Raw genomic sequence first — 11,611 nt, 5'->3', positions numbered from 1 at the left:
AAGTACCATACAACCCAAGAGACTAAGGGTCACAATGCCCTTGTCTTGAAATGTCTAACCAAATACAACTGACTAAATCGGATATCCATATGACGTCAAAAGTGGTCTCCAAAAATGCTGTAAGTCTGGCTCGGTCGTTGTCTTCTCGTTAAAATAGTCAATACCTGCAATAAATCAAAAGTGGCTATGCCGATGGCGGCGGAGGAGGTGGAAAACGAGAGAAAATCAATCGGCGCAACTGCACCAAGTCCTCCTCAAGTGCATAGGCAAAACGCAACACGAAGGCAACCTGTTGATCGAGAGGGAGGAAACGAACATCTGAATCATGGGGTGATGCAAAAGGAGTGTGAGATGCTGAAAACAGGGTCTGACAGGGGCAGGGAGGATGTGGAGCTCTCCCCAACTCCTGGACGTATCGCCTCAAGGCGTCCTACTGTAACTGCAGTGACGTGAGCGTGTCCTCTATAGAGTATCCGGCGTGGAAGGGATGATAAGGGTCGGATACTGGCATAACGTGGGGTGATGACCATAGAAATGACTCACCCATCGGGGCTGAAGCTGGATGTGTAGTGTGTGGGGTAAATGCAACCTATGAAGTGGTATGGGGAAACTGGGACATGAAAGGTGCAGTAGATGACACGGGTGGAACAAAATCAGTATAAGGAATCTGTGGTATAAACTGGCCATCGCCTGTCATAAATGGAGTGTGGCCGAAAGGCTGACTCGACGATCCCTCCCCAGGTTAGGGCGGAGGAATGTCCTGAAGGAAAGTGATCGGAAGGTCGGTATGATGGATATCGGATGTGGGTGGAGGAAACAACGGTATATCGGATGTGGGTGGAGGAAACAACGGTATATCGAGTGGTACAGTAACAGGTGCGGTAGGGGGGGGTGACTAGGACTACATACGAAGGGTAGTCATCCTCCTCGATCCACCCATTGCTGGTGTTAGCGTATCTCGGGTCAATGTGGGTAGCAAACGGTGCCAGGTCATCAAAAATAGCCATGGGATCGGGTACGGGTGCTATATCTGGGATCTCAACGGCTGGTGGTGCAACGACGGGTGCATCAGAGATAGGAACAGGGTCAAGGGCTAGAACGGGCTCTGGAACGACTGGAGCGGGCTGATGATCAGCAGGTATAACAGGAATCTGGTCATCAGGGAGAACAGGAGCCTCAGCAGGCTGCTCCAACTCCATCTCCTCATCACCGTCAATACGAGGGATGTAACCGAATCCTAACGGTGGGACAAAGGAAGCTATCGACTCAAAAGAACCAGAGGCGGACGAATCAGAATGAACCTCCATATCAGGAAGTTCAACCATGGGAACAATGGGATCAACAACTGGGATATCAACAGGTGGAACACCGTCCTCCACCAGGGCCCCACCATCCTGGCCTCCCTCCGGGGGACCCTCGATGAGTAGGTCGATGTCACCATCGGGTAACGCATCGAGAGGTTGTTCCTCAAAGGTAATTGCAGCGAAGGGGAGAGGGGCAGGGATTGGAACAAGGGGTAGGTCCTCTCCTGGTGGGCCATCAGCTAGGGGAGCGTCGTCTCCAAAGATCGGTAGGGCAAAAGGCTGAAAATCGTCTTCATCGGTGCTCGTGGTGTCTGAGGTGTAAACTCCCGAGTCGGTGGCCATCTCGTCATCAGAGGTGAAGGCCATCGGGTCACTCGCGTTGGATACTCCACTACCAGATGATGCCATGGTGTCTGTAACACAACCACAACATATGCACACAAATAAGGTAAGCATGTAAACAAATAACAATGAAATCATGTATGCATCCTAGTCTTCCCAAGCTATCCCACCCAATCTCTAAGACTGAATTCGCTAGTCTCTCAGACTAACTCCCTGGCCTCTAAGACCAACCTCCCAGTCTCTAAGACTTAAATTTCCCCCAGCCTCTAAGGCTAAACTTTTTTTTTTTTTTTTGGGTAAAGGGTTACCCCGGTGATTTTATATATCAACAACCAATAAAAACAAGTAGTGTAGAGAAACCTACACTAGTTCAAACATGGGACACCCCCATGAGAGTACACCAAACACCAAGAAAAGCAACCAAGAACTACAAAAACCGAACCAACTAGACTAAAATCTAGAACAAAAACAAAGCAAGTCAGCCGCCTTTATCGTCCAAGTTGTTGTAGATTTCCCAAGCTTCCAATAGTCTTCGCACCCTGTTGCACTCCTTAAACTTGACTCCAATTAGTTTATATCGAACAGTTTGCAAAATTAAATTAGCCAAAGCATCTGGAGGTCTTGTCTGGTTTCTGAATAGCCTAGCATTCCGCTCCTGCCACACGAAATAAACAGCAGCAGCAACTATGAGCCTGCTAATAAAGTTAATTGCTGACTTAGAATTAGCCCTAGCCCCCAACCAGTCAATAATAGCGTTCCATGCCGGACCCACCGAGCTCATCCCTCCTTTATCACGAATCTTGATCCAAACTTGAGTAGCATAATTGCAATCAAAAAACAGATGGTCGTGAGCATCAACATTAGCATAGCACAAGAGACAGCACATCATATTCATATTCTTTCTTCTCGTGAAATCCCATTGGAGAATCTTGTCTTGCGTCAAAAGTTTACGACGAATGACAAGCCACATAAGAAAAGCATGCTTAGGAATGCACTGAGGGAACCAAACAAGTTTAACCCAATCCACCTCTTCAGCTCGACGCCTAATCGAATGCCAAACCTGGGATGAAGAATGCTCAACTAAATCATTACCATCTTTCCACATTAGACGATCCGGAGTATTAGGCATCAAATGAATACTATCCAGTTGTATTAAGACTGGAAACATGTCCCTCCACGCCACTGGCCATCCCCAAGTCCCATTGACATAAACCTCCTGAATCGAATTGTTAAGAGAAAAACATGCATTTGATATAGTTCTAGGAGTCAAAAAATTACTCAGCGGCCCCAACTGACTCCATATATCGAACCAGGCTGATGTGCATCTATCATTACCGAGATTGGACCAAACATACTGTCTAACATACGGTCTCAGTTGTAAAATTTTCCGCCAACTCCAACAACTATTCGCCACCAACTTACAATTCCAAAAACTATTACCTTTAAGCCGGTACGAATGAATCCACGCCACCCATAGAGAATCACGTTTCACTAAGATACTCCAGATGTGAGAAGTTATGAGAGCTTTATTAACATCTCCAATCCTGCGAATACCTAGCCCCCCTTCACACTTAGGAACACAGATAGCATTCCAAGATACTTTAGCTTTACCCTTATGGAATGAACCATCAGACGACCAAAGAAAGTTTCGCATTCTAGCTTCCAGCTCAAGTGTGATACGAACAGGAAGAATAAACACCGAAGACCAGTAGATATGCATGGAAGAAAGAACAGAATTAATAAGTTGTAACCTGCCCGCAAAGGAAAGAAGCTTATTCTTCCAATTAGAGATCCGTTGGTCCAATCTTTCAACAAGAACACTACAATCTTTGTACACAAGACCTGACGATATGAGGGGGACTCCCAAATACTTAACCGGTAACGTACCTTCAACAAAAGGCAGGAAGCTCAATATATGATTTTTGACGTGATCAGGCACATTGCAAAAGAACCCCGTGCTTTTTTGAATGCTAGGCACTAAACCAGACATGTTCGTAAAATTAGAGAGAGAATTCATGATACATTGAACCGAATTAATGTCCCCTCTAGCAAATAAGAACAAGTCATCAGCAAAGCACAAGTTAATAATACGCTGCTTCTCACATTTATTATGGAACTTGAAAGAGTTATCAAGTCTAGTGGCCCGCTGAAGAATGCATGTCAGAATCTCCATAACAAGCGTGAAAAGATAAGGAGAAAGAGGGTCACCCTGCCGAAGACCACGCTTACCCTTGAAATAACCATAAACATTCCCATTAACACATAATGAGAAGGTAGTGGTCGAAACACACATCATGATCCATTCCACCATCCTTGATTTAAAACCAAAACCAAGCAAAACATTTTTCAGGAAACACCAATCAACCGTATCATAAGCTTTCTGAATGTCCACTTTAAAAGCACACCGAGGGGGGCCTGAATTACGATGATAGTTATGCATTAGTTCTTGAGTAAGAAGGATGTTGTCTGTAATTTTCCTACCAGGAACAAATGCAGACTGATTTATACTAACAACTTGATGAAGCACATCCTTTATTCTATCCACAATAATCTTACTCACACACTTGAACAAGACATTACAACAGGCTATTGGCCGATAATCTGTAACTGTGAGCGGAGAGAGCTTCTTCGGTACAAGAGCAATAAGAGTGTGGTTAAGCTGGCCAAGTAATTTACCTGTGTTAAAGAAATCAACAACTGCCAAGGAAACATCATTCCCAACAATCGGCCATGCAACTTTAAAAAACGCAGCCGTGAATCCATCCGGGCCTGGGGCCTTGTCATTACCAATAGAGAACATAGCTTTCTTCACCTCTTCGACAGTAACAGGCCGAATCATATGTTCAGCATCAGAGGGGTTCACACACTTAGTGAATAAATCAGGAGTAGGATTCATAGAAAGCTCATCTTGGCTCCCCAAAAATACTTCATAATGTTTAACAAAAGCAAGCTGAACCGAATCACCTTCATACACCTCTCCATTCACGTCCGTAACCATTTGATTTCTGCTTCGATGGTTCCTACTTTTCACGGCAGCATGAAAAAAAGCAGTGTTTGAATCACCTGCTCTCAACCACTCCATCTTAGACTTTTGTTTCAAGAATCTTTCCTCATCAAGAGAGGCAACCTGTAATTCAGCATTTAGTTTTGTCTCTAGGGTACGGAAATCGGCATTCATCGGGTCCTTGTCAATTTTAGCCGGAATATCATCAAGACTATCCCTTAAGTCAGCCACCTTTTTATGAAGATTACCCTGATTAAATAGTAAGGCACGCAAAGGACTCTTTAAGCACTTGAGTTTTTTCACAACTCGAAACTGGTGAACCCCATTTACATTCATCTCCCAACCATCCTTTACAATTTTAAGAAATTCAGGTTTGTGAACCAAGAAGTTCGCGAATTTAAAAGGCTGACGTTTGTTGGAGGCAGCTTTATTAATCGTGAGAACACATGGCGAATGATCCGACAACCTGTAAGGGTAAAACACAACCATAGCATTAGGGAAATTAGTAATAAACGACGTATTACCCATCACACGATCCAGTTTCTTGAGAAGACCCACACCCCTCTTCGGCTTTTGATTCCATGTGTAATGAAAACCTGACTGATTAATATCCATAACTTCAATCTCCGACACACACGCTTGGAAATCACGCATACCAGTTGAGATAGAAGACGCCCCCAACGATTTATCCTCTAGATGCAAAGCCGAGTTGAAATCACCCATAATAATCCAAGATTTGTCACCAACCATCTGTTTGTGCATAGACAAATGGGACCATAATTCTCGACGGGTTATGTAGTAGTTAGCTGCATACACCACCGAGCAAAAGAACCACTTTTTATCCTCTTTAAGAAATAATTGGAGATGCATCACCTGAGGGGTTCGAGCCAAAACCATTATATCGAAAATATCCGGGTTCCACCCTATGATAATACGCGTACCCTTATCACAAATACCTCCATTCGAAGTCCATTCCCATCGACAGAAAACTGAATTACAAACCTTCCTAAGACTATCCACATCCACATGCGACTCAAGAACTGCACAAAAGCTTAAATTACGTTCCTTAAGAATCTTCCGAACCTCCTTCTGTTTTAGAGGGCGGTTCAACCCCCCTAATATTCCAGAAAGCTAGACTAACCATTGGAAACCCCTTGAGAAGGAGTGCTTGCCCCTTGTTTTTTATGCGGGTTATTAGTACCTTCCATGATAAATTCATCCGTTTCGTTGTAAACTTCAATAACTTCCTCATCATCCGACAATTGCTGTTCACCACCTCTACCTTTACTAGATTCCCCAACTTCCAAGTTATCAACATTATTTAGCACAGAAAACGGGTTTTGAGAGAATACTGAATTAGACGGCTCCGATTTATTACTAGCTTCCTTCGGTTTTGGGCCCACCGGCCTATATTCGAATTTCGTTTTTGGCTTGTTGACTGGAAAGCCAGCCTTCCGAGCCGCTTTCTTCGATTGAACACCCGTATATCCTTCCTCATCAACAACCGGCCTTTTGTCATAACGTTTACCAGCATCAAACGGTTTGTTTTGCTTATCCCCATAGTTTTGTTTAACCATCATTCTTGGTTGTTTTGGGCAATGATCATCTGCATGGCCAAAAACACAACATAGAGAACACCTATGAGGGCTCCATTCATATTCTACGTACATGGTCTCCTTAACATACCCTTCACCTTGAAGGTCCGGGACAGCCATTGTGATTTCCTCTTTGAGATTTTTATCAGCCGACACTTCAATCAAGGCCCTTGCATAACTGCTCCGACCCCAAGAATCCAAGCACATCGAAGTGGTATATGAGTCAAGCAACTTTGGTTCACCAATTGCTGTGGCAATCAAGCTAAGGCCATCCTCTGTATAAGCGGCTAGAGGGACATCATGAATTTTAACCCATAACTGGACTTTCTTCACCTCTGACTTAACCAGCTTAGTACTCGGATTCCATTCACATAAAAACAAAGGTTGAGACCTAATAATCCATGGACCCTCCTCAAGAACGGACATCATACCCGACCGATCAGCAAACTTGAAAAAGAAAAAACCGTTAGCGTTCATCATGGATTTTTGCAGCCCATACTTTTTCCAGTTATTCTTCACGAAGTAATCAACCACCGGATAAGCGATCCGATCTCCCAGGAAATACCCATACAACGTATTAGCAAGTTTGTCCGTGACAACCCGAACAGAATCTTTCGGTAGAACCACATCACAATCGTCACGTCGATCAGAACTAGCAAGCGATCTAAAATTTATCTTCCGATTATTAGCATTAATCACCGATTCAGCATATGAAACAGGTTTAGTCACATCATCAACCTTGTTTTGACTCGGCACATCATCAGATTTTTGCTCATGCTGAACAGATCCCTCAGAAACTGGAACAGTAATTTTAGTTAACTCATCAATCACATTAAACTTACCCTGCTCATGATTAGTAGAAGGAAAAAACCCCCGCCGCGGCATTAGGGTTTTGCCCTCAATGTCAACAACTCTTGAAGCTAAACCCTGGAACGATGCAGATGAGAATGGCGGCTTGTAACGACCAGCATGCACATCCCCCTCCGATTTCTTACGTTCATCCATGCTAAAAAATTCACCTCTCTCAAGAAATCAAATCAGAAAACAATCATGCACGAAAACCCTAGCAAGAAACCTGACGGCAACAACCAGAAGACAAAACCCTAAATCCTATAAACCCTAGAAAGAAACCTGAACCCTTAACCGATTAAACCTGAGCACCAATCTAGCTAAGTTAATCTTAGTTAACCGCAATCAGTGACTACCAGCTTAATAAACCAGGGTTCTTGAATCAAAACTAGAGCGGCGATTACAAGAAGAAACGAAAACAAACCCTAGTTCTAGATCGATCCCTAGTGCTAACGAGTTCGTTATAGAGTTTTGTAAGATCAATCCTCTAATCACAGACTGTTATACACAAGATCACGAAGAAAAACTTAGGATTCATGAAGAACAAAGAAATCGCCTATAGGAGAGAGAGCATTAGGGTTTACGCGATCACTCTTAGCTACCAGGTCACCTCCTAAGGCTAAACTTCCCCAATCTCTAAGATTGAATCCCTCAGTCTCTAAGACTGAAACCTCCCTCAGTCTCAAAGACTGATACAGAAATTTTTAAAAGTGTATTTGTGCCCCTTTTTGTTTGTAAAAATGTTTGTGCCCTGGATCTGGACTTTTACTGTATGCAAATGTAAAAACTTTTGAAAACATTTTCGTGAGAGCCCTAGTGATCATAGTCTAGACTCGAGAAGGAATCCTAGTTCGCTATGATCGAGGCTCTGATACCAAGCTGTCACACCCTGGCTTTTGCGGAAGCGTGGGTTTATTTGGTGTGACTTCTTAATACCATAGCAACAATCACAACAATACTATATGATAAAAACGTAAGATGTTCATCCATTAAAGTTGTTTAGAAAATGCATAACATATTGTTCTTTAAAAACATCAACCACCGAATACGTTACAAACCATGAATTGTTTAAAAGGAGTTCATAAGACTCGACAAACGACTACCAACAACACGAGGATTTGAGACATGCAACCCGTCCAGGAAGGAGTTACACTTCCCAAACCTATGACCCTGGATGACATCCTTATTTAGTACGCAGCTAATCATGCATCACTTGCCAGATCCAAATTAATTCCCTGAAATACACGTAGTTTAAAAAGTCAACAAAAAGTTGAGCGAGTTCATGTGTAAGTCTGTGTGTATAAACCGTTTAATATGTCTGTAAGTAAAATAGTCCCTAGTATGTAGCAATAAGGAAAAACTGATCACCATTGGGTTGCAAAGCCAATAGTATATGTGAATGATGCAGGAAGACTCAAACCTAGCAAATTTGTCTCCGGTATGAAGACATAGTCACCACTATGGGCCCCCGGCCTCATGGGTGTGGGCTCGCTACACCCAAATAGATCTATCACTCATGTCCCGTGGTCCTACGATGAGGATTAATGGCCTTAAGTGTCATGCCCACCACTCACTTGATCGCGTAATAAAAACCCTCCTTAAGCTAACAATACCATGTATAAAATGTCTGAAATAAATTGTAAACATGTATTCCACCCCCGAAGTATAAAACCGAAAACAGTAAAGGAATAGGGGGTCATGAACTCACTGTAGTGCGTCTTGACTCGAATCTTAACTCTTTCCGCTACACGACAACCTACAACGTACTAATGTCTATTAGACGAACGGGCCGTGCCTTGGCTTAGAGTTTGGTGTTTTGAGTTAGGTCACTTTGGTATTATTTTGTTAAAATAATAATAATTATTTTAACTTAACTATTGTCTTTAGAAAAATAGTTAGACAACTATTTTGTATCTATATTTCTCGAATATTTACTAAGTGTTCGGATTTTCTGAAAATTTTGCCATAGTCTCCTTTGTAAACGGAGGTGTCCATGCTTAATTAGCATATCATTTTCTTTTACGTATATCCCTTAGTTCATTTTCAATAATCAAACCGACATATAGGCATACAAAACGTTACTTACTTCATTTCAGCTTCATTACTCAAAACCGGACTGTTTTCGAGGATTTTTATAAAATAGTTATCCTTTTCCAAAAATTCTCAAATTTTTACAGAAGGTTCCGTATGTTCCAAAATTTATAATGTAAAAATATCAGAGTCCAGTTCGTTAGCTATATTTTATAGAAAATCATTTTCCCGACTACAATCAGATTTGTTACTTTCTGATTGCAGTTTACGGAATAATTCACTAAAAATTAACTGTAAGTCTGATTGACGAAATTCCAGTTGCAGGATCATCGTGACAACGGTGTCCAACTACTGTAAAAATTCCATGAGTTGATTCTACTCAGGTTTCAAGTTATGACTCCGAAAACAACACACTTTTTCTGCAGTAAAAATACAGCTTGAGCTGCTGTCCAAAAACAGTCTTTTAAAAATAGTAAACGATCTCGAAAAATTACGAGTCCAGTGCCATTTGTTTAGTTATTCCAAAATACACATTTTAGGCTTCAGAAAATCAGTTTTTCGATTTAAAACGGTCCAGTTACAGCCTGTTGAAGTTGGCTGTAAATACAACTCAGCAAGCTGTTTACATTGTAGAAGTTACTAAAAACACATCAACAAAGACCCTAACCATGGTTTATCGATGATTTAATGTACAAACTTCAATCATGCTTTAACCAACCCTAAACCAACCAGATTTCAACTTCACACAACCTTTTTATATAGGGTTTTTATGCAGAATTTCATGTTCAACTTTTTAGTGTTCATTTTCTTTTGTCACTTGATTATCATCATCCTACTAAATATTATGACCAAGAACAAGATGAAACAATGGTGTGAAGGGACTTACTACTAGCACAAGGCTAGGGTTTGAATTCTTAGTGCAAGGTTGATGAAGGAATGGTGGTGCTAGAGACTTGAACAAAGCTTCTTCGTGAGCCCTTCAACTTGTAACTACTTTGAATGTTCTTCAAGCTTGGAGAGGGGACTTGTATGAAGAAGATGAAGGTAGTGAGAGATGGTGGTGGTGATTTTCAGTTATGGGGGAGGGGGAGCCGAAAATAAGGGGAGGGGGAGGTGAGGTTGAGTGTAGGTTTGATGGTGATGATGAGCTTCCTTGGAAATATGAGCAATCTAGAACCTAGTGTCATCATGCATAATATTCTTGGCCAATAGAAGTAAAGATCACCTTTACCATAATCTAAACAAGATATTTATGTAATCATGGGCAGATTTTCGGTTGGAGGGGGGTATAATGTAAAATTTAGGTAATTAGTAGGTATTTATTTAGAAGGTTAAGGGTATTTTCAAGTATAGTGGGTGTATGTCACGTTTACATGGTGTACGGGGATTTTTGTGACCGTAATAAATTAAGAATGATAAAATAATATTTCTGACAATATTTTGGTGTCCCGGGGAATTTCTGGTTGTTCGGTTACATATCATTCCGTTAAAGCGTTTAATTGTACCGCATAGTGTCTTTTATGCATCTTTTTGTAATGAAATTAATTCCAACACTTAGGAAAGCGTTCAGGACCATTTAGTCAATACTCTGTATAATACGAGCATGTTAAAAGCTGAATTGTTACTGAAAATGCAGAATTTTGTATTTAAAATGAATTTTAGGCACTTTCCGGCACTCAAACTATCACCTAGTGACACAGTCTTATGGTCCTCACTTCCCTACACTCCATACTGGTGTAGTGCTTTATCTCTGGCCCATACTGGCCTAAAAATAGTATCTGTCTATGTGCTGGCATTGTCAGCATGTGTCTGAGTTATTCGCTCACTGTGCTAACTGTGCTTTGTGCATCAGGTTTGTCACTAAGAGTCTGTATGAAATAAATGGAGTGACTGTATGTAAAGGATGCACATGTATGCATGTAACATAAATCAGTAAGCAGTTTAAAGCGTCAGATGAAATCAAGCACAATCATTAAGCACATAATTAGGGTTAATTAATTTGTACAGTACTTGTAATTATGCGGGTTGTCACAAATATAACCAGTTTAATGCAACAAACACTCTGTAATAGTGACATAGGCTTAACATACCTTAAATAACCTTTACATAACTTAGAAATAAGTTTTGGAAGGTTTGGTGTGCCGAAATCAAGTTTATTCGCTTACAGGGAGTAAATTCGACAAACTACGAAAGTTTGCAGATTTGAACTGTAACGGACCTTCCGGAACATGATCATAAGTTAAGCATAACCTAAATATCCTTTACATAGCTTAGAAATAGGCTTTGAGGAGTTCGGTATGCTAAAATAAACTTATTTGATCAATAGAGACTAAAAGCGTCAAAAGTGCATAAGTTTGCATTTTCGCGCATATCTTACGTCCTGAATATATCCAGACATCCAAAAATTTATGTAATCATTAAAATATTTTATTTTAGTGATTGGCATGATAAAATTCCATTCGTCGCGTAATTTGGATCGTTTTTAC

General features: G+C 41.3%; 1 protein-coding gene across 1 annotated transcript; it reads right to left on the bottom strand.

The window, feature by feature from the left end:
* Positions 1-2,124: 2,124 nt before the first annotated feature.
* LOC110940513 lies at positions 2,125-7,250 on the bottom strand. Its single transcript, XM_022182076.1, has 2 exons — positions 5,792-7,250; positions 2,125-5,690 (listed from the first exon to the last, which is right to left on the bottom strand). Exons 1-2 carry the CDS (start codon positions 7,248-7,250, stop codon positions 2,125-2,127), a joined length of 5,025 nt encoding a protein of 1,674 aa, XP_022037768.1.
* Between the last annotated feature and the right edge of the window lie 4,361 nt (positions 7,251-11,611).

Source organism: Helianthus annuus, chromosome 1, assembly GCF_002127325.2.
Source record: "Helianthus annuus cultivar XRQ/B chromosome 1, HanXRQr2.0-SUNRISE, whole genome shotgun sequence".
Classification (NCBI taxonomy): domain Eukaryota; kingdom Viridiplantae; phylum Streptophyta; class Magnoliopsida; order Asterales; family Asteraceae; genus Helianthus; species Helianthus annuus.
Note: the sequence above shows the minus strand (reverse complement) of the source record. Positions and strands in the feature narration are given on the sequence as shown.